This window comes from Thunnus maccoyii, chromosome 15, assembly GCF_910596095.1.
Source record: "Thunnus maccoyii chromosome 15, fThuMac1.1, whole genome shotgun sequence".
NCBI classification, from domain to species: Eukaryota; Metazoa; Chordata; class Actinopteri; order Scombriformes; family Scombridae; genus Thunnus; species Thunnus maccoyii.
The window spans coordinates 27,099,477-27,125,847 of NC_056547.1; the positions used below are offsets into that span (position 1 = coordinate 27,099,477).

Here is a 26,371-nt window from a genome sequence, read left to right on the forward strand (position 1 = left end):
AGGCTATAGCTTTGACATTTATCCTAAAACTCAGGCTCCTGAGCAAGTGTACATGTGAATGACTTGTTTTCAACTTTTAAAGCAGGCGGTCTTTACCTACTTCACTCCTAGAATAAGTTACCTACCAGTTAAACATTTTGAAAATCAATGAAAGTTCGTCATGGAAATAAATATCCGAAGCTATAACGTGCGTTTATTTTATGTCTTTACTGAAGCTTTGCCCAAATGTAGTGGAAATTTTGATTTCTGAACCATCAACGTTTTTCTCATGCTCGTATTTCAGATTTTTTTGTTTGTTATTCCTATGGTAATTTTCTTTCAAACATCTTCAAGACGGGGCGCCAGGACAAGTGGTCACTAACAGCCCCTGGGTTAAAAATTGTGCTTCCGAAATCTCTTGATGTCGATTCCGCAGGAGGAGTAGATTTCTCCACCCCTCCTGTGCTAAGTACAGCAGAAGCCCTTTTTAACAATATATTTGAACACCTCACTTCCTGACCAACAGTAACATGTCCCTCACTCAGAGGTGCTTGAATATTAAAATTACCTCTGATCAGTGGTGTTTTATGATACAGTGTATAATATCAATACAGCACAACAACTAGTATTTCACATAATGACTCATTAGTCAATAACCGTCTAAATTTGAGCGTATTTGGATGTGCGGATTTTCTGTCTAAGAGCATGATGGGTAAAAAAAAGGCGGAGTCACCTCATCAGGTTGGCTCTCATTGGTTGCTACTACTGCTGCGTTCAGGTAATGTAGGCAGAATGATGAGGTCTTAGAAAAACAATTTACTGTTGGTTGACAGGTTTCGTTCAAAATGAACATGAAGTTACCATGACAAACGTTTTCGTCTATCATTCATTCATTACATCTGGCTGCTCTCTCTCAATCCGCCTCACATAGTTAATCCATATCAAAGATCATGAAAAAGAAAAACAGACACAGGGCCATAGCCAAGAGCTTAAAAATTACTTTTAAAGAAGAAATAGAAAAGATGTAAATTTATGAGAAGAAATACCAAATTCCTTCATCACATTTGAATTAAATTGTACATTTGTAGTCGAATTTAAAGACATGTAGTCTAAATTATTATTTATTCTAAATGTCAGAATTAGCCTTCAAAGTCAACAATATGTAATATGAGTTTAAACCCTGAATTCGCAGACAATACTGACGACATGCATGACCACAATGTCCTAAATGGTGGCTATATGACCCAGAACATATGCTGTGGAAACACAAAGCAGCAAGGAATTCATGTTAAAAACTTTTATTTTTTAAACTGTTAATCACATGTTATATTAAAATATTATAAACATATTACTGTTAAGTGATAACAGTGTAATTTATTGTGAAATATTAAAGTTAATGTGAAATCTTGGAGTCTACTGTGTTGATATAGGCTACTGTCATTACAATTGCACCTGATTGTCTCACTATCTATATGCTACATCTAACATTTATATCTATATTTACATCTATGTACTACATCTAACATCTATACACTACATCTAACATCTATACACCACATCTGACATCTATACACCACATCTGACATCTCTATACTACATCTAACATCTATATCTACATCCAACCTGGCTAATGTAACATGTTTTGATTTATATATATATGGCACACCTGGTATGGTCCCTGTAATAACAGGACTATTTCCAAATCTTTAACTTATTCACCTTAAATAAATCAAAACAACCAATCTAGGTCATAATGATCCTCCTTCAATCTGTCAGAAGAGGGCGCCAAACCCTCGTTAAAAAAATACAGCCAATCCAAACACTTTTCAATGGACATCTATTTATTTTTTTAACCAATCAATAAAATCACATCAAATAAAAGGCGAATCCCTTATACACAATATATAAAATAAATAACATTTATTTCATAAAGCTGTGGAATGTGACCATGGGGCTTAGAAGCTGTACAGTTTTGTGCTAAGCACCGTCTTGCAGGCCTTACAGCTGCTGATGTATAGAAGCCCTATCAGCAGGTTGGTTTGATCATTATAGAGCTGTATACACCAGTGGACAACATGAAACATACCATTAAAGGCATAGTCCAACATTTTGGGGGAGGTTTGCTTCTTCATTTTTTTTCTGAGAGAGTGGTGTCAATCTTCTCATCCTACTATCAGAAAGAAAGTTCATTAACAAATTCACCAAAATGTTGAACTACTCCTTTAAGATTAGAACAAGCGAGAGGCTGGAATTGGACTGAAGGTTGGTTATGGTCACCATCATTATAATCATCATTACTCAGGATGGTCACTGTTTATGCATCTACACAGTCTTAAAGATTATATATGCTGTTGTAAATGTTGTATTTTAATTTTTTTTATCATAGTTGGATATAGAGGCGTCTACTAATGGTTGATGAAAAATAAGCTTATTTCTTCCCATTGAATCTGTCTTTCAAAATGCGATTTCTTCTTCTCGTCTTTCCAGCGTTGTCCTTTCAACTAAAGCAGTGCTCTCCAATGCTGTGAGGCTGCCGTCTTCACACCGAGCAGTGCAACGGTCCCTTCTAATGTGCAGTGCTCAGGAATGGAAATCATGCTCACTGGAGAACAGTTTTCTAACAACACAATATTAACATACAAATTCAAACAATATAGAATATAACCCTGTTCAGATGAGAGACAAAAGTGAGAAAGGAAGTTGCAGTAACACAGTCAGACTGGCTGTCGAACAGTAATTTGGGATGTTTCTCAATTCCGAGCAACAAGGTTAAGCTAGATTTCAAGGCCTAGCAACTCTATGATGAAGCCCTCATCTGCACAAAGAACATGAAATGCTAATATCTGATTGTCAAACAAACAAAAACATATAGTGTATAAAGTAAACTGTATTTAAACCTGGCTGTATGAGGAAGAATACAATTTTTTCTGAATCTGTAGCGAAAAATCAAAAATAAAGGGATGGTGCATGTGTTTTAATATACATTCCTTCCCAAATACAAAGCTGCATTTGCCTTTGTCAACTCAAAGAACAATGACAGTTCAGTCTCATAGGAACTGAAATGAAAAACGTAAAAATGCATAATCTCCAGGTTGCTGTTTGCAGTGTGTGAACAGATGTTCTGGTGAGATGCTGGTGAAAGGTGAGTGAGCAGTGGGAGGACAGGTGAGTTCCCAGGCTAAATGTAAACAACAGATTATGAATGTCTGCAATCAAAAGCCTCTGAAGACTTGAAAGCACACATCATCATCTGTGTTAAAGGTACTTACTGCTTGGAAGTCATGTGTGCAGACATGCATGCATCATAAACGCAGCTCACTGCTCAGAACCATAAGCTGACCGTCACAGGCTCCGTTGCAGCTGCTTATATTGGTGTCACAAGTCGCTAAATCCAAAATACTCTTACTCATGTAAAAACTAAAGTTATGTTCATGGTATGCCAACATTACTTAACAGAGAATTTCAGCAACCTCAAGTTGAGTTAGCTCTGTACCGATCTTCTCATCTCACTCTTGGAAAGAAAGAAATAGTATTTATTTTCCAAAATGTTTGATTATTCTTTCAAGGCCTTGAATTTTGTTGTCTATATAATTGCTATAGAAGGAAATATGTAAACTGGGAATATGGGTGTGCAATTGTTTCATATCTAGTTCCTTGAACTGACTGTAATAACCATGTTAAAAATAATGCTACTTAATGTTTGCAGTGTATGCTGCCATGTTGATGTGACATCAGGAACCAGTGTCTAAGAAATCTCAGAGGTGACAAATGTTCTTCTTGGAAGTCAGAGTTGGCATCCATCATCAGCTCAGGCCTGAATGGAATATTATTTTTATGGTTTGAGATATGAACAAAAAGAAATAGCTGTTTGATTAAGCTACAAACAGCTTTTTTTGTTCAAATCAAACTCAAACTCCTCTTTGCTGTTAATCAAACACATCTTCACTAACACTGATGATGTCATTAAAGGTCTGATAACCAAGAGGTGAATTTCTGACACACTTAATGTCTTGATCCTGTCGATGCTATAAAACAAATACCTAAATGGGACCACCTACCCTAATTACAATGGCCTATCTTTATGTATACACCTTAACTAGAAATAATCTATATCTTTTTACAAAAAACATTAATCATCTCTTCACAGAATGATCAGAAAGTCAGTTTGGCGAGAGTGCACATACAGCTTACAGTAGCAGGAGGAGCACATTGATTTCATATGGTGACACTTATTGTAGAGTGCACTGTGTCTGTTCACACTATCAATTAAGTAGCTTTCAGTGACCTTTTAGCTTTCATCTATAGATTTCACTATTATTTACAATATTACAGTCACAAAAAAATTTCAGGCAAAGCATCACACAAACTTTGACAGGTAGAGACCCACAACAGTGCCATATGAAATGGAAGTGATGCCAGACCACAGCAAGTTATAGTCCATGTACCTTCAATATATTCGGTAGTCCATTAACTCCACAGCTGTGAAAAGGAGTATTGGCTACACTCTATGCATCAAAGCCTGATCACCTCTGCATGCTTTCTGTGTTTCCTGACCCTAACAAGGCCCAAAACAGCTCGGCTCATGCTACACCACATGGATTTAGAGATACAATTTGCTTATAAGATACACATGGGGATGTACACTGGCCCCCTTGTTAGAAAAGAATCCCAGTTGTCAGTAGAAGCCACACAGAGAGAGGGCACGAAGCACGGGGTGAGGAAGTGATGGGTGGTGATATCATGGGTGCTGAGCCTGAGTGACTTGGTTTCGACGGACGGCTGTGAGACGAGGTGAGCTGTTGGTGGGACAGGACAGTGTTTCGGACAGAGAGCGTTCTCAGTCAGCAGTGGCAGCTCTTTTCAGCGGTCGCAGCAGCTAGTTCCTCTTCGTCCTCAGCCGGGTAGAGGACCTTGGCGGTGAGGCCGCTCTTCACCCCGTCCCAGCCGTCGCGGGTAACGATCTCCCCCATCTTCATCAGCTCGTAGATGTCTCTGGTCAGCAGCTCGAAGGCCCGGTCCACGTTGCTGTTGCACTTGGCTGACGTCTCCACATAGCGGATGCCCAGCTCGGCCGCGAGCTGTTCCGCCTCGTCCCGGCTCACCTTACGATCCTTGTTGAGATCGCTCTTGTGGCCGATGAGGATGTAGACCATGTGATGAGGCAGGATGTGCTCACTCACCTCCTTGTGCCATTCCCTCACATGGTCAAAGGTCTTGCGATTGGTGAGATCAAAGACTAGCAGCCCCCCCACAGAGTTACGGTAGTATGATGTTGTGATGGACCTGGTGGGTAGACAGATTGATGACATGTTAGTAATTCAAGGCAAAACGATCTTGACTTAGCATTTCTGAACATCTTGGAAAATTTAATGAACACATGACTTGCTATCAAAGGCTTTCCACTATCCTGAAACCACTGTAATTAAGCTTTAGACCTGCTTTTCTCTAGTCTCAAGTCAGTTGAGACAAAGCAAGTTTCAAGTCCTTATCCAACCTCAAGTGATACAAGAAAAGCCCAAGTCAAGTCTCACATCAGTTAAGACAAGTCCAAGTCAAGTCTCAAGTCTTGTCGAGATAAGTCTCTAGTCTGTTCTGAAGTCAGTCGAGACAAGTGTTAGTCAAGTATCAAATCAGTAGCGGCAAGTCCAAATACAGTCTAAGGTTTTGTCAAAGGAAATCAATTTTCACATCATTCAGGACAGGTCACAAGACAAGTCAAGTCACAAGGCTTCATAAGCAGCTTGCTGGTCCAGCAGCAAGTCTGACCACTAAGCTAGCGACTAAAAAGTCCCTTTAATGCATAGGTATAATAATTAAATATTCCGTGTGTGGCCATGCAAGTCTCATCTGCCTTGTGTCTTACCTATTTATTTTGTTCTGGGAGGTCAAAACCTGAGACTTGAATGTTTCTGAGTTGAAGTCTCAAGTCATGTCTTTAAAGAGCAAAGTCTCAAAGTAAAATAATGTGCAAGTTGAGTCACATGACCTCATTTTTGTGACTCAAATCTGTCTCAACACAGCTCTGATAAGATCCATATTCTCCTTCACCATACTCATAAGCAACCAGAACTTACTCAAAATGACACACACTGCCAGGATGATTGCACTGTTTTCAATAGATTTAATGTTTGGCTGTCCACATAGGAAAGTAGACCAACGCTTTGTGAATTGTGTATGTTTTCTGTGTCCCGCCTCCTTTAAGCACTGACCATGTACAGTACAAGACATTGCCTCAAAATGTCAAAAATGCAGGAGCTGCCTTTAGGTCTTCATCCCTTCAGTTAATATAGTGGTTTGGTGGTGTATATTACATTGCCTTGTTGGGGATGAATTATGGCACTGAATTGAAATGATTTCAATTACCACAAACCAGATCGTAAACACTGGGTCCTCTGGGGCCCCTAAACATCTAGGGCCCCAGAGTTGTTGCCTGCTTTGGCCTAGCCTTTACACACATACAGTACATACACATGCCCTGATCCGTGCAAATGGTGGCTTTAAAAATTGCTGATTGATTTCACAAATGCTTGTCATAGTCAGATCCATTAAGGCAGAAGTGAAAGACTCGAGTGTGGTGAAGCCTGAAGGAAAACACCCTCTGAAGCTCACGCTTCAAAAGGGAAAGCAGATCTAAAAGCGGAGCTGCTTCTCCAGACAGAGAAATGCTTTATAGGAAATAATCCATGACAGCAGAAACACATGAGACAGAACAAGCAACAGGGCAAATGAATGCAAAAAAACAAAACAAGATTTAGATTTAGAGTTGTCATCTTAGTGTTGCCCTGAGCCTGTGGAGTCTGTGAGTATCTCAGGGAATCAAACTGGGGCCTAAATATGAGGAGGCTGCCCATCATCCATGAATGAATGCAATGATGCAACTCGATATATAGGCTACTGTTTTTACACGGGCCAGGGCATCATACAGTAAGATCGAGGCCTTTGTAGCCTAATCTTCCCCTGACCCTTTTCTCCACTGTCTGCACTAACTTCATTACATCACAATGAGGGCGGAAATGGCTTGCATTTAATTCAGAGGTTTATATATTCAAAAAGCAGCCAAACACGACAGCGATGTGAGGCCTCTCCATTATTTAACGTCAAATCCACTCGGTTGAGAATGATCGTCATATTCTAATTCAGAAACAGTTTGTTTTTTTGTTTTTTTAATAAAAGCAACATTTCTTCTGTTTCATACCTGAATCGTTCCTGGCCAGCAGTGTCCCAGAGCTGAAGCTTGATTTTCACCCCGGGCTCGATATCAAGCGAGCGGGCATAAAAATCCACCCCGACCGTCGGATCCGCCACATCGCTGTAAATTCCGTCCGTGAAGCGCTTCAGCAACGACGACTTCCCCACTGTTGAATCCCCGAGTAAAATGATTCTGAACTGGTATTGCCACAAAATATCCATGGCATGACTAGAGGGGGATACCAGCGGAGTGTGTGTGTGTGTGTGTGTGTGTGTGTGTGTCAAACAAAGCCCTGTGCGCGGCGTGTTTACATGAAGCCCGGCTGCTGCTGCTGCTGCTGCTGCTGGAGCACAGAGCGACCGCAGCACTCGTGATAGATTTACCTATGCTATGCTACACGGGTTATCACTACTATAAAACCTGCTGCAGCAGTGAATGAGGCAATTGTATGTTGTGAAAGAGTCAGAGATAAGCCTTAGCGGGATAGTATGAGCCGTAAGAAAACAGAATTAAGCTTTTCGTAGCTGTATAAGCTCTATTACACATAAGTCAGCTGCTTATTTTTCCAGTAGGAATGTCAACGTTAATTGGTAGCTTTAAAACAGGCACATGCATACAGGGAGGCTTTTCTCAACCTTGTGTGAAATTCTAGCACTACTTGAATAGTGTCGCCATGGCCATGCAAGAGCAATATTTCGCAACTGTTTATTTTAAGTATGACACTGCACTGTTATCTCAAAGCCACAAAGCGTCAGGAAGTAGGTTGCTGTCCGTGGTTCTGAAGTAGGTTAAAGGCTTCAGTTAAACTACAGCAATGGCCTATTGAATGTACAGTATATTTAAGTCTGTATACATTAAATTCTGCTTTGTATTTCGCCATGAAAACTGGGCGTTAAGTGAAATATCAAAATCTCTATATTTGTTTTAACCTATGAGTGAATAAACCAACGTGGCTTTCTAAAACTCCTTTCGAACTACACATCCCGTCATGCAAGTGGACTATGTGAGTTCTGCAGGCCAATCAGCAGGCTGCTGCTCGGCGCTAGCGTATATAACAGCACGAGACTCTCTTTTCCGCCTCTTCGCTCTAAAGTCTTCGATGAGGAGGGAGTGGAGCCGGCAGAGAGTTTCGGTGAGGCCTTAGCTTCTCTTGTGTTTTGACTCGAAAGTAACATTTACATTTGTATTAGTTTGTTACACTTTGCTTTTATGGCTTTTGAAGACTGGGAGTTATTAATGTTTTCGCGAAATTGTTGGTTAGTCGGGACAATACAAGCTAACGTTTGCTAATTTATGCTACAGTAGTCATGAGGGCTCATGTACGTTAATGCTTTAATATAATTAACACCAGCATTACATTTTATGAAATAAGCCTGCATTGCGCGGGCTTGTTTTGCATTAAAGTTAATGTTTGACATGTTTAAGTTGGGTTGAACGCGCCATGTAACGTTAGCTTCATATTAGCTGAATGCGTATGAACCACGTGGCGTGGTCTCTGTCAACCCTTCCATGAGAAAAAATACTTAGCAAATGCACCTTCAGGAAGACTAATTTTAAGTCAACACTAATGAGTTTTGAAGCTGAAGTATCTCCTCCCGGAGAACTTAACTAGGCGATGCCCTCAAGTGCTTCATTATTTTTTGGACTCCGTAGAATTGCAATAATGTGGAGCACTAAAACGTTAATTTCGTGTAAGTTAGTTGACCTGGTGACATTACTTTTTGGGAAGCTTTAGTTTGTAATGCGTTCTACCCCTTTCTTAAAAGTACACTTTATAACACGTTTATTTTCATCTAATGACATATGAGCCTTGTAAAGCATGCATTGACTAACGTTACCTTAATTTTCTCTTTCAGAAGCAAACAGTAATCGGGAGTGCAGTCTGTCGTCTTTGCCATGGACATCAGTATAGCGCACAAGTAAGTGTTTTCCTGGACCTTTATAACCGCTGATTTTTCTTCAATAGGCACCTATCGAAGCCGTTCATGCTCTCATGTAGCAGTGAACGGTCAACAGGATGCCGAGATGAACACTTTCACCGACGGTCGCTGTTCAGTTTGAAAATAACTGCTCCAGCAACATTTAGGGGAAGGACATTTGGACAAAATCATTGGGTTAATGACTGACCAAGCCTATAAGAATGATCAATGTCTTAACAGTTTACTCCTGTCTTTCTGCAGGTTTTGGATAATGTTGAAGCTGGAGGGTCAAAAGATGAAATGGACCACATCACATGCAGGTAACTTCACCATCCACATCTTAAATACCAACATTCCTGGCTGTGATGACAAACTTGCCCTCACTGAGATCAGTCTTGATTGAGACATTTATTTTACTGAGCCACACTTGCTAAAATGAAGTTTTTAAGGATGTAACAACAGATTTTTAAAACCTGACATTTCTGCTCCCTTTTTAGGTGATCCTCATGGCTGACCAAAAATGGACTGGATGAGGATGCCTCATGTCAAGGTAGATTTTTATTCAGATTAACTTGAGTCCACATTGCAGCATGCCATCCTAAGGACCGGAGCTTATTCATAGCTCTAGGTTCTCCAAGTGCATGCTAGATAATGGGGTGGTCTTTGACTGTTGTGGCCCCTTCTGCCATAAGCAGCCACTCAACTGTCCTACAGTCCTGTTAGTACAGCAGTCAAAAGTAATTGACATGCTACAAACATGTTTAGTGAATCTAATAGAATTTATTTCTTGTAGGTATAAATCTGCCCAGGTTCTTCAGGCTGACCTTGGGGCTGCGTGGGTTCTCCATATTCCTGGTCTGACGGTATGTAAACACAATTATCACAAATGGCTTTATAAAACTGATCCATGATGACCACTTACTATAATGAGGACTGTTGGATGAAGCTTGCGGATATGGGACTGAGATCAGCCTTACACTTAATGTGTTCTGAGAATGCTCTTGAATTGCACTTAATGGGTTTTTTGTTTCTCCAGGTCCAGTGGTGTGTTGGCGTCAAAGACTGGGTGAACTGCTGCAGGCGGTCCACAGTAAAGTGGCTGTGCATATGCCAACATCAGAGTTCTTCACTTAACTCTGAAGCATAAGCATGTTTTGATGTGGGAGTAACAAGTTTCTCAATCTTTCCAGTCAGTAACTGCAGATGCAGTCATATTGTCAAATGTATAGTGTTTCACTGTCATTGAATGTAATAAACTGACAAAACAACTTATTGGAATCCCTCGTTTTATTCCATCTTACACTTTTTCAAGGAAAATTAAACATGTTTTTTGCATAAGCTGAAAGTTTTTTAGCTCCATGTAACAGTAATTACAATAAGGCCACATAGTACAGCTGTCAATGTGTACAAAGTTTTTGATAGTGGTACTGGCATCACAGAGGCAGCCAAATATCAATTCCTGAGCCTCAGTATGAAGATTCAGACTACATGTAAAAGCAACAATTCTCCAAGTTCATCCAGGACTGGAACTCCAAAAACAGACAGCTTGTTATAGTCAGTACCATATCACAGAAAAATCTGCCCTGATCAGTGGTCCAACATCATTTCAACTCCAGTTTTGTCTGCAACATAAGGGAGAGGGGAAAGTGGTACTAACTTATTGTGCAAAGGACACTTTAATTAAAGTGATCAACATTAAGTGAAACAATTGTGTAAAACTTTGTACCTCTGAAGTCATTCACTAGAGATGGAAGGCAACTTCAATTCTATCTCAGAGTCTGGGGTACTGCTGCCACTCCGATCGCTGTATGTGTCCCTGTGTAAAGACAATATCACATCCATCATCTGTTCTGTTTTCAAATAAGGTTGAAGTGAGTGTGATAATAAATAAACAGACAGTATACAATGATCTGATGCTGCCTGCTTACCGTGGAGACAGACGGCAGCCCTTTTGTAAGTAACTATGGAGCTTCCCGGCAGCAGCCAGCAATAAACCAAGATAGGGGGGTGACGGCTTGATGGGGCGAGAGGTGAACTCAGGGTGGTACTGCACTCCAACAAAATATGGATGATCTGAGAACAGAATTCAATTTTAAAATGGAGTACCAAACAGGTTCTAGTGATATTATTGACCTTGAAGACCTTGTGAAGAAAAACATGATCAAAATGCATAAAAAGCATTACAGTGGTGTATTTCCCTTACCGTCCAGCTCTATGACCTCCATTCTTTCCCCTTCAACATCTTGACCTACGAAGCGGAAGCCCTTCTCTTCAAAGTGACTCTTCAGCTCAGGATTGACCTGGACACAGATGACATACAAAATCAAACGAGAAATCCCGCCTCATGGTTGTATACTTCCACCAATTGGTCAGGTTTTAGTTTACATCCGTGACTGTCCACACTCATATTTGTAGCTGCGACTTTGAAGGATTTTAATAAAAAAGTATTAAGTGTATTTTCCTTGTATGTGTTCACATGTCTGGCCAGTAAAGCTGATTCTGATAGAAGACAAAGTTGTAGCCATGACAGCAGACGATGCTTCAGATATGATGTTGCTGCAAAGAAGCTACAGATTCTAAAACATGGAGGCTTCACACACATCTTCAACCCTGCAGCACAGAAGATCTAAACAATCACCACAGTTTCAAGGTGGGAACCAAGATTAGTGTCACCAATTCACAATCTCCCCTTCTGTTCCTGAGTTATGACGTTGAATAATGTTATTTATTGTTTTTGCAGAACATTATGATGTTACAGTGAAGGTGACCTTTGACTTTTTGGATATAAAATGTCATCACTTCATCATTTTATCCTATTAGACATTTGTGTGAAACTTTGTCATAATTAGTGTATGAATTCTTGAGTTATGGCCAAAAATGTGTTTTGTGAGGTCACAGTGACCTTGACCTTTGACCACCAAGTTCTAATCAGTTCATCCTTCAGTCCAATTGGATGTTTGTGCCAAATTTGAAGAAATTCCCTCAAGGCGTTCCTAAAGATATTGTTTTCAGGAGAATGGGATGTACGGACAGACTACTTGAGAACATAATGCCTCTGGCCACAGCTGTCGCCGGCATGGAGGCATAAAGAATTACATCCACTCTGCAGTTGTGGTTTATGCTGCTGATAAAGTGAGAGGTTAACGTACCTCAAAGCGATGTCTGTGTCTTTCATCCACATACTCTGCATCTCCATAAAGCCTGCCTGGAATACAGAACAGCTGTGAGCACAGGAAGCAAGGACGCAACACATCAACGGCCGGTTGAAAGGGAATTTTTTTTGGAAGTTCTTACGCAGTACACTGTTGTCAGTCTTGAAAATGGTCCGTCTCTTCCCTAGCCTCATAGTCCCACCCATTTGCCCGGGGTTGTGTTCTGGCATATCGATCACCTGCGAAGGTTAAATGACACAATTTGAATTGAATACACTTTGTGGTTTATGTAACCAAATCATTCCTGTATTTTAGAAAGCTTACCACAGGATGCTTTGACTCTGGGTGGAATTCAGTTGAGTTGGCATCTGAGTACAAAAAAAGGCAAAAGACATGCCATCGGTTATGTTAGCATGTAATCAAAAACTGCTGCTACCCACCTTTTGGAAGGCAAACAGGTATACTACACCAATATGAGTGTCTTGATTTATTTCTCAAGGGGAGGTGGGGTGATTTTAGCATTACCTTCCCGAGTGAATGAGTTTAATCCAGTTCAGAGCGTGAATGCGTGTAATTTCTCACTCCCACTCCAGTAATAATTACTGCTGCAATTAACTACTGTTGAGCAAACATGCTTGCCCTCCTGTAATTTAAATTCAGAGCGACGTCCTTATAGCTTTTACCTTCTACCACATTTTATCAACTTAGTGTGAAATTTGTGGGAAAATGAAGTCAGAAATGTTTTTTACTAATCTAATAGATGGAAACATGCAAACACCAACATATAGGCCCATTTGGGAACCAATACCACAACAGAAAAAAATACAACTATTAAGAGATCAAGACCCCATAAACGCTCTTCCAATAGGCTGTTGTAATGTGAGCTACAGGTAGGTATTACTATCCTCTTCTGCTTTTAGACTATATTTGTGTACACTTTGGCAAACTGGTGCCATTAAAAGTATGCTGAATTAGTTGTAAGCAGTTCCTGTTTACAATGTACCCATGGATGTACTGTCTTTTTCTATGACCTCTCAGCAGTTTTATGGAGGTTTATTAGCGATGGACATCAGGAAGTGTAAGTCACACTGAATGATATCGATATGTGTTTCTGTCTGTGTGTTAAGATTTGACTGAGTTATGACTTTGGTGTCCTCAGATGGTTTCAATTCAGATTCAGAGACAAACTAATTTCTTCGGAGGTTGACGAAATGTTAACTCAAGGTCTACTTGCTAGTTTTTTTTCTGCATCTCACAGCATTGATCAGAAAGCTCCAGAAACGCTAGCAAATAGACCTAGAGTCAAGATACTGTCTATAATTCCCAAGGTCAAGAATGAACTTTTCTGCTCAATTTCTTTTCCTTTCGGGGGATTGTTATAAAGAGACTATCAAAATTTAAGACTATTAAGAATATTCAGCGGCTGTAATTCAACAAAATATCAGTATAAGTCTAATTACTACACGGGAGAATTAATATTACCTCTCCAGCCGAGCGTGTTCCTGGCAAATTCACATACGGCTAACTGCATTCCAAGACACACACCTGCAGAAACATGACAACCAATCAACTGATACTGCCATTCATATTAATATACAAGAACAGTTAAGTGACAATGTTAAATACAGTGTGATAATGGTTATCACGACACTACTTCTGTACCTAGAAAAGGTTTTTTCTGTTTCCTCGCCCAGTTGATGGCGTGAATCTTTCCTTCGGTTCCTCGGACGCCGAAACCTCCTGGTACCAGGATGCCGCTGAGGACAGAGGAAACACATGTTGATCAAAATGCTCTTTTAATATCCAGACTGTGTTAAGCTGTTCTCTGTACCCGTGTAGAACTCACTCAGCACTGCAGAGCTTCTGCCAGGCCTCGTGATATTTCACCGGTTCCTCCTGCAGAGTGCTTGGCTCCAAATCTGCTGAGTCTATATACTGAAGAGCAGAGAGAAAACGTTTAGACGGCAGGTATTACAACACAGACATGAGGTTTGTTATATTGGTTCCATCACACAAACACCAAAGCTAATTTTTCTGAACTGATACAGGAGAACTAATTATGTGTTTAATTGGGCCCATTGACCCAATACTGGCCCAGTGTGAAACAAGGCCTCAATGAAATGCATTAGTCTTGGTACACTGGACTGCTGAGTAACTGTGGTGAAACAGTGTATTGATTGGCTCCCTAACAGCTTATTTAAAACAGATGAACAGACAAAAAAAGAAAACATTTTTTGGCTCACGTAGCTGAAGCTCCTTCATGCAGTAGCTACTGTATCGTTTGCCATCCTGGTTATTATAGCCCTCTCTAATGGTCAGTTATTATCTAGTAACACATTTATTCCTGCCATTTACTAAATGCATGATAGGATAAGTTCTAGTTCACATGGGCTTTAGTAAATGAACTAGTGGAATTCATATTTCAATGATAAAGCAATGAGTAAAAGGGTTTGTGTCAATTCATAACTGACACAGTTGGGTGTGGTGATGTGTAGGCTGCTGTTCATGTGACTTACTGTGCTGCGTAGGGTGGAGACAGAGCATGAAGCAACCACTAGATGGCAGCTAAATGGCTCTTTAAATTATTTATCAATCAATAAAAATCACTACATTATTTATAATATTTAGCTCGACACAGCAGAGACTCCATACAAAAGGATCAGAGTGGTGCACGTTTAGAAATAACATGTTTCTTCCTGTCACTCCCCAGGCTGAATAAAAGTGCTTGGCTGCTGCATCAACAGTAAAAGTGTCAGTGTGCTTCAAACTAAGCGCTGAACTCCATCTGAACCCTTTCTGAACGGTGGAATTGAGAGAGGGCTGTGTGTAACTTTCCAACACAAGCAATCAGACAGTCATGCACGATTTGCTTTGTTTGGTGTGTCACAGTGAGAAAGTAGGTAGGATCTGAACTTCTCCCTCAAGCTCTTTTTTTTATTCTTCACACGAGTGATTTTGGCACTTTTTGTGTGTACACACAACTGCAACACCATAAATGCGTAAAAGGAGAGACAGTTTGAAAGTGTCGAGACCGTCTGCCCTATAGACTCACTGAGTCTAGTTTACGTTATTTATTTCTAATTGACATTGTAGGTGTATGTGATGTGCTGTTGTGTGTAGCTTTGTATTTTGTATGGTGTGTTCTGTGTGGGGTTTTTTTTGTTTAGGTTTTTTTGTTTGTTTGGGATGCTACGGATGCAAATTAGCTTCGAGCTAACTCCAGTGCAGTGCGCCTTTAATGTTTAAAACTGCACACTGTCCCAATCAATAAATCAAATCAAAAATATCATCACGATTGCTCATATTTGACTAGTCAACAAAATTAAGACATTAATAAAGAATGAGCTCATGGGTGCTGTGTGGGTTAACAACACTGTATACATACCTTAACCTCCAATTTGTGACTAATAGCCAGGGCCGAATGCTCCAGTGCCTTGATGACAGAAGCATAGGAGTCTGAGAACTTGGTGTATTTCCCCACCAGTGCTATAGAGCAGTGTTCTAGCAGTCTGTCAGACCTGTGGAGACAGCGTGTATGTTAGTGCACTATTTGAAACCTTCTCCGGAGTACAATCTCTCCATCCCTATTTGACTCAGTGTTGACTGACTCACCTGTCAGACATCTCCTTCCATTTAGTCAGCATCTTCCTGGGTCTGGTCTCTATGGGCATATTCAGTCTCTTGCTCAGGTAGCCCACCACGCCCTGATCCTCCAGCAGTAACGGCACTCTGTAGATGGACGACACGTCGTGGACGCAGATGACCTGGGACAAGACAGGTGAATGAGTTTAGAACTGGTGAGAGAGTCACAGCTCTGTTTCCGTGGCTCGGTGTCAGTGATGTACCTGTTCGGGTTCTACGTGGCAGAACATTGAGATCTTTTCTTTGACAGAGTTCTCCAGAGCGGTGGAACAGCGACACATGATCTGTCGGCAAAGATGAGATGGAACCGGGTCATTGAAGCAGCAGTACAGTGATTTCACACAGCAAAACATAAAGAAAAGATAATTATGGATATGATGAGCTGTGGCAGTGGTGTGTTAGTAGTTAAAATATCGCAATTACACTGATTTCAGGCAGTGAGAGGTGAATATGACGTCCTGTTTAGTGCTCATTCTGTCAGCTATGTGTAGATTTAGTCCTGAGAGTTTTAGTCATATTTAGTCAACTTGTAGTTTCATCTTAATTTTTTACACATTTAAGCAAAAATATATTGAGATTTATTGAAAGTTTTTGATTTTTAATTCTCATTTTAGTAAACCTTTTTTGTGAACATTATTTAGAAAAATAGTGGCAGTTTTTGTTTCATTAACTCTCATGTCTTCACATCTTTGTAACGAATGTAATGGAATCATCATTGACGATTATATTTTGTCAGTTTTTCTTAACAAAATTCATACTAGTACTGTTGCACAGTGAGTATGGTTTTCTTTTTTTTTTTTGCAAGAACGTGTTTTGCTTTTCCACTGAGCTGTTGCACAGTATTTTGGGCCTGTCAGTGTTCATTTAAGAAAGGCACACTAACTCTGACTATGATGTCAAAACTCGTTCACTCAGTGATATGTTTTGTTATTTTCACATGAAAACATGTTCACCCATTGTTAACAACAGTGTCATTCTTCAAACTTTTGTGGATAAACAGAATGAGCACCACAGAGTTTAACCGTTTACATTCTGAAGTCTCATTTTGTAAGAAATAAATAAAAGCTCCTATGTGTAGGATTTGAATATTGATGATGACTCACCAGATCAGGGGACAGACCCAGTCCTCTGAGCTCTCTGACGCTGTTCTGTGTAGGTTTGGTCTTCTGCTCTCCTGTTGCACTGGGCTGGATGGAGATAACACATACATTAAACTGACTGAACTACTGTCTGTATATCTGCAACATCTAACATGTGACAAAAGGAGACAAAAACAGACGCTTAGATCTAAATACAAGAAACAAACTGTGAACGTGTCTTGTTCCCCTGAATCTTAAAATCACAGTCAGGGTGTATGGTATTATTGTCACAAAACTTGACTGCTGAAATGATCAAATCAATTCAAATTTGAAGGGAAGTCAAGCAGCACAGCTCTAATGTGATGATCAATCTTTAAACAATTACATTTCTTTTTGTTCTGACAATTCAAACACAGTTTGCTGCAAAAACTCTTATTTATAAAGTTATTTCCTAGAGCTAGACTGATCATTCAGCCAGGCAGACATATCTGCTGATACTAGCTTACTGCAGACACATTAGCATCAGCATATATGTCAGCTGTTGAATAACAAGAAATTACACTTTATATCATCTTCTTCCTTCTTCTTAATAAGGTATTTCTTTTATCACCTCTTTATAACCGTCATAAATTCACTTTGGATTTGATTAATTCAATGTTGGCAGGCTACTAGAACAAACTAACTCTACTCTCTAAACGTAAAATAGAAGTGTAAAAAAATCTAGTGCTAATTAACCAAAACCACCTACTAGCTTACCAAGACTTCCTGTAGACACACCAAGCACACAAAGCAAGAGATTATGTTTTTATATTTTCTGGCACTGACAGCTGAGGGAACCTCTGGAAGCTTTTGTCCATAACAGAACAAGTTGTTGCTACTATACGATTTTTTTTTCTAATTGCTTGTGTCTTGTGCACTCAGATTTTTTCTGAGTGCAACGTGCAACAAATGCATTTTGTTACAGTAGTAATCCTCCAGTGGGTATATAAGTGTGTGTATTTGCAGTCAATCAGAGCAGGAGCGAACATATTGCAACAAATATTTCCTCAAATAAAAACATGGGAGGCCTGAAGGCATCGCTCTCTTACCTGTGGTATCAAGCTGACGTGAATGTTGCAGAAGTTCTCTCTCTTCACCTTAAACTGGAACTGCCTGAAGGCCTCGATGAAAGGCATGCTCTCTATGTCTCCGACGGTGCCTCCTAACTGCGAGCATGTCACAAATATTATCAGTGACGTTCAAAGCAGCTTTTGTCTCAGCAAAGAATCCAGGACGATACAGAATCAAATCTGAACCATTCTTGGAAAATCTCAGGCTCACCTCTATGACACAAACTTGAGGTTCCACGAAATCGTCATCAACAGGTACTCTGGCCTGTTTCACCACCCATTCCTGAATGGCATCTGTGATGTGTGGCACCACTGGAATAAAAAAAAACAGACAAAATGATTCTTGGTTAATGATTATGTCTTTGGCGTGAAACTTTCTTCCAACCTTAAGCAGCTATTGTTTACCCTGCACGGTCTTGCCCAGGTAGTCTCCCCTCCTCTCCTTGTTGATGACTGACTGGTAGATCTTGCCGGTGGTCAGGTTGTTGTCTCTGGTCAGCCGGATGTCGAGGAAGCGCTCGTAGTTCCCCAGATCCAAGTCCACCTCGCCCCCGTCGTCTAGCACGAACACTTCACCTGGATAGATAGAGCAGGCACGACACAATCATGACATGTAACTGTTTCATTATAAATGTGTCAAATCATAACTGATTATTTCTATTCACGTACCATGCTCATATGGGGAAAATGTGCCGGCATCTATGTTGATGTAAGGGTCGATCTTGATGGCAGTCACATGTAAGCCGCATGACTTCAGGATTGTGCCCACACTGCTAGCAATGATACCTTTGCCAATACCGGATATGACTCCTCCAGTTACAAGGATGTACTTCATCATTGTGCTCTGGTGTCTGGAGACAGATGATGGATTCAAATCAAACAGGAGACCATGCAAAACTGTTCTCATCGTTGTACTGTGCAAACAAACTACACATTCAAAAGTGAATGTGAAGCTGACACATTCTCAACAGAAACTAACAATTACATTTTACCTCCGGAGCTTTCATCCACATCTTGTGGTCCTCATCAGTAGTTACAATCCACCCCCCCTCCCATACATGACTCCATCTGCTAGGCCACATAATGTGGCTGAAAGCCCCGATAATAATCCAGTGGTTGTGCCTTGAGTAAAATAATTTATCATTTACAAATACATTATCTTGTATTGTATATTAAAATATTATCTAAAAAACAAATGCATTATCTTGTTGGGCTATTGTCCTAGATTACATTTTCCTTGGTACAAAAGGTATATTGAATATAGAATATATAAAGAAAATACGCTTGTGAATGAAACATAATACTTAATTCACATACATGACAGCAACTAATTAAACTGGGCTATGGCTTACATTAAGGGCAGAGAATATTTCTGTAAAGACAATTTAGCTATTTAATTAACCACAACAATGGCTAAACCTCCATGTCCTCCTTGTTCCACAACGTGGACCCCATGAATTGTTAGACCCAATTATACAATGAAGGTTTACCTCCTAAAACCACTGGTCTATTAACCCAATAAAACCTCGAAGGTCACCAGATTTAACAAGTTTTTGTAAAAGTCTGTTGAACGTTTTCCATCCTTCCCGCAACTCATTACAAAGCATGGCACATGTAGCGCGCTTGGTTACACACACAGCACGGCCCGGGCGGATGGGAAATTCTAACTTCGATTATGCACGGACATCACAAATTAGCACACCGCCTGCCCGGGTTACCGCCGTGATTAAAGTAAACGGGACAAAAGTAACATGGCCAGTACAATTAGCTTCAGGCTAACTATTCGGGAAAATATTGGTATACGACAGTAATTATCAGACTGTCCCTCTTACCGGCCGCGGTGGAAAACAGACACATGTTACGCTGGCTGAACCAAGTGATACTGCTGTGTTTAAATATAAAGGTGCTAACATGCTCCCCATTTTTAACAAACAGGTCAAGCTAGCGGGCTTACAGATGGCATTCAAAATAAAAGCCAAGTTAACTACTCACTATATTTAATGTGAAACAAACGCGTAACAAAACTATCCTGAAGTTGCAGACAGTATTATCTACTCCTCTTAAAGTTACCAGAGCATTGCTGAAATATAATCAGTTATTGTAATATACTGCTACTTTCCAGCGCATGAATTTTATTTAGACTTTCTTTGCCGGAAGTCATACTTATTCATTGTTTTCTAGCTTGTAGCTAAAATAACTGTATTTGCTAGCTCGACAACTAGCCCCCCTTATAACAGAATTACATTTCAACTCACCAAAATATTCCTTCCTCTCCAAACAAATTCTGAACGACTGAAACGGCTCACAGGGCCCTTTTCTGAGACGAGATTTCTATCCAAACAGCTTTAGCTCCTGTGTTTCTCCTGAGCTATCCATCCACACATTGACTCCGCACGTGTATGTAGCACGACTCAGCTGCAGCAGCACATCATTCACTACACAGTGCTACCCTCAGGACTTCCGCAGTACTGGCAACCTCGTTACTTTCTATGGGTTTAGTATTATTTCCATAGTGATGCCACTAACACCATACCTATAAGACAAAACAAAATTATATTGACAATAACACATAACAATAACAATCGCATCAACCCAGACAACACCTACAGCACCATAGATAATAACAAATAACCTGCCCAGTCAATGCTTTGCGACAAATGCAGATGCAAGACGATAAACCACCCTAATGCAATACAAAGCTAAAATAAATAAATAAATAAATAAATAAAATTAGCTAGTAGCCCCAAAAGAATACAACACCATGCTACAAAAGAAGGGGGAAAATAACAAAATAAAGAAAAAGTCAATTGCCTCCACAAGAAATCCTTATATTTTATATTAATCAATTGAGCTTCTTTCATATATAATTAAGAATCTGATACATATAAAGGAAAATTTGACAGACAGTTGGTCAATCCTGCAAGCAAGGTATTTTCAATCGCCTGTGGTACATAATTTAAGAAAGAAAAAAAAAATCACTGCCAGTCAGGTCTGCAGACAGCCTCTCAAGAGGAGGAATCCTAATTATTATTATCCCACATATTAACTGCAGGAGGTTCAGACTCAATCCATTTAAGTCATATACATTTCCTCGCAAGTAACAGAAGTTTCCCCAAAAGTTTAAATTCAGTTTTATTTGGGTCTAATGTCCCATTATTAACATGAAGGAGAAGAAGGGATGGATGAGCCACTTAAAAAAAAAAGTTTTATTTATTTTTCTCTATATTTGGAATTTGGTTGCCATCACCAAACCCTGTTGTGGAAAGATATTTTTCTAGCAGTATTTAACTGAGGTTAAGGTGAACTGTTGTATGTGGTGATCTTAAATTACTGCTGTTTATATGAAACATGAAGCTGCAGAATTTATGCTACTATACATACAGACGAGTGACCAAATGGTGTTCATCCCTCCAGAAGAGTTCCTGAGGCTTGTAGAATCAATGCCAAGGCTGAGGAACACCATTCTACAAAAAGATATTCCCTCATTTGGTGTTTTGATGATGGTGATGGAGAGCGTTGTCTAACACGTCAGTCCAAAATCTCCCATAGGTGTTCAGTAGGGTTGAAATCTGGTGACTGTGAAGGTCATAGCATATGATTCACATCATTTTCATACTCATCAAACCACTCAGTGACTCCTCGTGCTCTGTGAATCGGGGCATTGTCATCCAGGAAGAGACCACTCCCATCAGGATAGAAATGATTCATCGTAGGATAAAGGTGATCACTTAGAACAACTTTATACTGATTTGCAGTGACCTTCCCTCTAAGGGAACAAGTGGACCCAAACCATGCCAGCAAAATGCCCCCCAAAGCATAACAGAGCCACCAGATCCCCTCACTGTAGGGGTCAAGCATTCAGACCTGGACCAGTTCTTCCTTTAATTTGTCACCTGTCTGTATATGCACCATATGTCAAAAATAACATTAAAAAATATTAAAGAAAAAAGTTATTTATTTAAAAGTTATTATATATATTTTTTGATGATAGTGATTTTATCATTATTTGTTTATACTGATTCCATGCTCTGCACCACCTACATGCAGTGAGTGGTGGAAGTAGTCAGATCTTTCTTTAGAGGTAAAAGCAGCAACACAATGTAAAAATACTCCATTAAAAGGAAAAGCCCTGCATTCAAAACTTAACTTACAACACTACGTAAAAGTCCAGAAGTAAAGAAAGTAAAAGCAAAAGTATTCATTAGAACAGCCCCTTTCAGAGTGTGATTACTAATGCACTAACATGTAAGCAGTATTTAATGATGCAGTCGAGAGAGATTCATTTTATTTTCTTGAATTACTGTTTGTTGATTACTATCTATGACAATTCATCATATTTCATAAACTGTAACTGTGTAGTGTCATGTAAAGTCTTCATATCTCATAACTACAGCAGTAAAAACGTGTTGGGAAGCAAAAGTACAGTGTTTGCTTCTGAAATGTAGTGGAAAATATTAACTATCTTAAAGTGCATATACTTCAGTAAAGTACAATTACCTCAAAACTGTACTACATTTAAGTACATTTAAAACTTTACTTAAGTAAAAGTCTAGGAGTGTCAGCAGCAAGTTGTACGAGTATCAAAAGTCAAGTTACTCATTGGAACGGCTCCTTTCAGAGTGATATATTATTATATATATAATATGATTGGATTATTATTAAGTGCCTCAAAACTGTTACACTACACTACAATACTTGAATACATGTACTTAAATAAATTCCTCACATCTACTACTTCTTTCCCTGGTCCATTTACTATAATGAGCACTTGAAGGCAGCACACCAGAGATGTTTTCCATCTTTGTAACAGCAGGGGGAGCTCACGTTTCATCATGACTATAGAAGAGAGGAAAAGAAGCATTTTCCTCATGTGTAAATGCTTTTAGCCGGTTGATAAAGAAGAATAAATGTTTGGTTTAGCTTCACACACTGTACCAGGCTTTTATCAGCATCAGACTGTTTTAGCATAGAGCACCTTGCATTGTTCATATCTTATTTCCACATGGCAGAGAATCAAAATGTCACAAGTCTTGCAAAAATGATCTGTGTGAAAATGAATTTGTTCACATCTTTCATTTTCTTAAATCCAGGAGGAATAACTGGCATGCTAGAATAAGCTTAAATGCAAGTGTCAGAGCCACTGTATCCTGACAATAGATGTAACAATGTGTTTAGTGTGAGTCCAGTGATAATGAAAGCTACTGCTCAGAAGCGACATAGAGAGGCTGAATTGGTCCTGCAGCAGAAACACTTTAGTGGTCAGAGGCACAGAGATGTTTTCCTGTGGGGTTACAACACACAGGTTCCTCTTCCTCTCCCTCGCACAAAACAACACTTTCTGCTGCTGTGCTCCATATAATAAATGGCCACAGTCCAAAGTGGTTAGTTACAGTGTACTGTGGAAAGGTCAATGGCCCTGTGATGCGGATCGCAGTGTATTATCCTCATTGTGCTCAGTGAGATATGAAGTCTAAGCAGGGAGCACTGCTGTCTCAATTTTGTCAAACTAGGACTCGCTCAGATTAAACAACAACACGACGTCCACATACTGCTGTTTGGATCATCTGCAAGCGGGTTCATTGAGCTCACTGTGTGGGTGAGCGCAAGCACTGCAAATTAAAATAACAAAATGATGGAGTTAGTGACTGATGGATGACTCACACACAGATAACTGCAGAGCTGACTGATGCTTCTATGTAACACCCCGATCTCTACTTGTGAGTCTTACCAGCCAGCTTAGTTTCTGGAACACAGGGGGGGCTTAATGAGAGTTTTAATTCATTTTTGACCGGAGCTGTGATTGAATTAAACTCCCACAGAAGGGCTGGATCCTCTCCTCACCACAAGCCATTTCCTCCTATTAGAGATTTAACAGAAGCAGCAGGCAGGGAGGCAGGTCAGTCTGAGATGAAACTGACTGTTCTTCCTACATTTTATGGAAACATACTGTATATTCTTACAGACTGTATGTGTCTGCTCTCCTGCTGGTGCAACTTGTGTTCTCAGCTAATATTTTGATGTAGCTGCAATGCTCCCTGTTGCACATTTTTAAAGAAACACTTCAATATTTTGAGAAATATGCTACTATTTACTGTCTTATTTACATTGTGAGTTGGAGTCAGGAAATAATTTGACCAGCTTAGCATAAAGACTGTGGAGAAAACAGCAGACCGGTTATGTGCTGTGCTCAGCTAACTGATGGCTTGTCATCACAGTGAGATTGCCAGATTTGGTACTCTCATGCCTATACAGCACCGACTGGAACCCACACTGTAGACAGAGACACTGGTGGATAGATAAACCTTTACTGCTCGTCAATAGTTATAGCATGTAGCAACTATGTAAAAAAAACACATTGTCATTTTTACATTTCTCTTTTTGTATGGGTTAAAGAAACAAGACACAGTGGGTTAATTAGTGTCCTTTAAAGGTGTTGGTAGGCATGTGTTTTCATCTTGGACACAGTCAGGCTAACGGTTTCCTTGTTTTCACATCTTTATGCAAAGCTAGGCTAAACACATCTTGACTCCAACTCTGTATCTATTGCACAGATGAGATCTTCCCATCTCATTCCTCTCACAGAAAGTGAATAAGTAAATTTCCCATTCCTTAAAAATATTATACCTTACACAGTGTGCCAGAGGGGTTTTGTCTAAACATAGTGTCCTTCCAAGACATCTTAACTCCAATTTCATGCCCTAATTTTAGTTTAAGGATTAATTGCTGTGTGAGTTGAAGAACCCCTTGGGCTTTCACAATTAGGGAACCTCAAAAGTTTCTCAAGGTTTTAGTGATAATAAGCGTAATACACATGTTGTCACATTTACAATGATGGTGATGGTTGCTGTCATTTGGTGGCCATTTACCCACAACGGACATTTCATGTAAATGAATTTCCATTTTGCATTTGTGACTAATATACTAACCAGTTATTCCAACAATTGTTACATGGGTTACTTATTGCTCTCTTTCCTTTGAACCAATCTTCTTGCTCAAAGGAAATAATGCATTGTGCGGGCAGGTATGTGCAGACCATGTAAGACATTTGTTTGTCATGTTAGTTAACTTCTGCTTCAGCTCCCTGTGAAAGGCATGGGTAGTATTAGCATAAATAGCCAGCATGGCTAAACAGAAAAAGGAAAGAAACTCACATTGCATGAACAGAAGCCTATAGTGCCCACACTCATTAAGAAATATGGCAAAAAAGTAGAGATAATATTATAATAGTTAAGGAGTGTGCCCGGTAAAGTATAAAGCTCCTACTGCCCTGTGGTTCACTATTATTCTTCATGTCACTAGCTGAGGGAGAGTTGGTTGCTGTTGCAATAAGAGATAGCAGGAGATGGATGGATGGAAAACTAGACACACAGCCATGATATTCAGTTATTGAAAGCTGATACGGATTCCAATACATTTGTACTGTACTGGATAACCTGTACATATATAATGTCTTTAAATTTGACATTTTTTAAGTCATACAAATCCATATAATCCATCCAAAATAAATGCAGTATTGGTTTCAAAACTAGGCAGCTTTTACAAAAACAGGACACTAAAACAGACAACGTTGAAAGCCAAGTATTGAAATCATATAAGTGGCAAAGCATCTCTAGGAATGAGAAGATAACACCAATCTTATGCCTTTGTTTCTGGAGTCAGGAAATGATTAGCTTAGCTTAGCATGAAGACCGGAAGCTAGGAGAAACAGTTAGCCTGGTTAATAGACAAAAATACCTACCAACACCTCTAAAGCTCACTAATTAACATATTGTATCTCATTTGTTTAACCCATACATAAAAAACTGAACTATTTCTTGGCCAACAACAGCTTCACCAATTCTTGTCGTCACAGTGAGGTTGTCAGGTTTGGTGCATTTTGCCTGTATAGACCAACTGCAGCTGACCATATTTGGCAACACTTTTTGTCAAAAAATAGTTCCAATAGCTCTGTTCAACAGGAAAAGTCAAGAGCTGTCTCCTCCTACTTCTAGTCATTATGCTAAGCTAGGCTAAATGCATCCTGATTCAAGGTCTGTAATTAACGCAGACGTGACTTCGATATCGATCTTCTCATCAAGCTCTCGGTAAGAAAGTGAAATAGCAAATTTCCCCCAAATTTTAACTGTTCCTTTAAAGCAAAGCAAAGAGTTTTCAATGATGATTTCATTTGCTTAAGTCAAGTTGAAACATGAAAAGTCTAAACAATATCAATTTATACTGGCAATCTCAGATCAGCCCAATCCTGCTGTCTAATCCATCACATTTCATGTGCGTGGTACAAGCCTTATCCCAGTCATCCACC

The 26,371-nt window shown here is 39.7% G+C and overlaps 2 protein-coding genes and 4 non-coding genes across 10 annotated transcripts; 3 read left to right on the forward strand and 3 right to left on the reverse strand.

Moving 5' to 3' along the window:
* Positions 1 to 334: 334 nt before the first annotated feature.
* LOC121913866 lies at positions 335 to 468 on the reverse strand. The gene has a single exon (XR_006100396.1). It is a non-coding gene; the product is annotated as a U11 spliceosomal RNA (small nuclear RNA).
* A 1,371-nt stretch (positions 469 to 1,839) lies between these two features.
* rab42a (RAB42, member RAS oncogene family a) lies at positions 1,840 to 8,079 on the reverse strand. The gene is made up of 2 exons (XM_042435452.1): positions 7,175 to 8,079; positions 1,840 to 5,262 (listed from the first exon to the last, which is right to left on the reverse strand). Exons 1-2 carry the CDS (start codon positions 7,387 to 7,389, stop codon positions 4,821 to 4,823), a joined length of 657 nt encoding a protein of 218 aa, XP_042291386.1. The 5' UTR covers positions 7,390 to 8,079; the 3' UTR covers positions 1,840 to 4,820.
* Positions 8,080 to 9,130: 1,051 nt separating this feature from the next.
* On the forward strand, positions 9,131 to 9,267 carry LOC121913870. The gene has a single exon (XR_006100400.1). It is a non-coding gene; the product is annotated as a small nucleolar RNA SNORA16B/SNORA16A family (small nucleolar RNA).
* Positions 9,268 to 9,673: 406 nt separating this feature from the next.
* LOC121913861 lies at positions 9,674 to 9,803 on the forward strand. The gene has a single exon (XR_006100391.1). It is a non-coding gene; the product is annotated as a small nucleolar RNA SNORA44 (small nucleolar RNA).
* Positions 9,804 to 9,986: 183 nt separating this feature from the next.
* Positions 9,987 to 10,060, forward strand: LOC121913868. The gene has a single exon (XR_006100398.1). It is a non-coding gene; the product is annotated as a small nucleolar RNA SNORD99 (small nucleolar RNA).
* Positions 10,061 to 10,355: 295 nt separating this feature from the next.
* ctps1a (CTP synthase 1a) lies at positions 10,356 to 20,659 on the reverse strand. 5 transcript variants are annotated; one of them, XM_042435446.1, is made up of 19 exons: positions 20,325 to 20,658; positions 18,739 to 18,920; positions 18,475 to 18,645; positions 18,281 to 18,381; positions 18,049 to 18,165; positions 16,985 to 17,068; positions 16,085 to 16,165; positions 15,852 to 16,003; positions 15,625 to 15,757; positions 14,086 to 14,174; positions 13,902 to 13,996; positions 13,722 to 13,784; positions 12,564 to 12,607; positions 12,382 to 12,478; positions 12,237 to 12,292; positions 11,291 to 11,387; positions 11,016 to 11,160; positions 10,814 to 10,903; positions 10,356 to 10,709 (listed from the first exon to the last, which is right to left on the reverse strand). In XM_042435446.1, the coding sequence occupies exons 2-18, from the start codon at positions 18,905 to 18,907 to the stop codon at positions 10,822 to 10,824; spliced, it is 1,776 nt and encodes a 591-aa protein (XP_042291380.1). In that variant the 5' UTR covers positions 18,908 to 18,920; positions 20,325 to 20,658; the 3' UTR covers positions 10,356 to 10,709; positions 10,814 to 10,821. The 5 variants fall into 5 exon arrangements, with proteins under 5 accessions (XP_042291380.1, XP_042291381.1, XP_042291383.1 ...); XM_042435447.1 differs by lacking the exon at positions 20,325 to 20,658 and adding an exon at positions 19,902 to 19,989; XM_042435449.1 differs by lacking the exon at positions 20,325 to 20,658 and adding an exon at positions 19,560 to 19,672.
* Between the last annotated feature and the right edge of the window lie 5,712 nt (positions 20,660 to 26,371).

Coding starts and splice junctions, on each gene's coding strand:
- rab42a (XM_042435452.1), bottom strand. CDS start 7,389: ATGGATATTTTGTGGCAATACCAGTTCAGAATCATTTTACTCGGGGAT. Junction 5,263..7,174: donor GCTGGCCAGGAACGATTCAG/GTATGAAACAGA, acceptor TCTACCCACCAG/GTCCATCACAACATCATACT.
- ctps1a (XM_042435446.1), bottom strand. CDS start 18,907: ATGATGAAGTACATCCTTGTAACTGGAGGAGTCATATCCGGTATTGGC. Junction 18,382..18,474: donor CCTGGGCAAGACCGTGCAGG/GTAAACAATAGC, acceptor TTTTTATTCCAG/TGGTGCCACACATCACAGAT. Junction 12,479..12,563: donor CAGAGTCAAAGCATCCTGTG/GTAAGCTTTCTA, acceptor TAACCTTCGCAG/GTGATCGATATGCCAGAACA.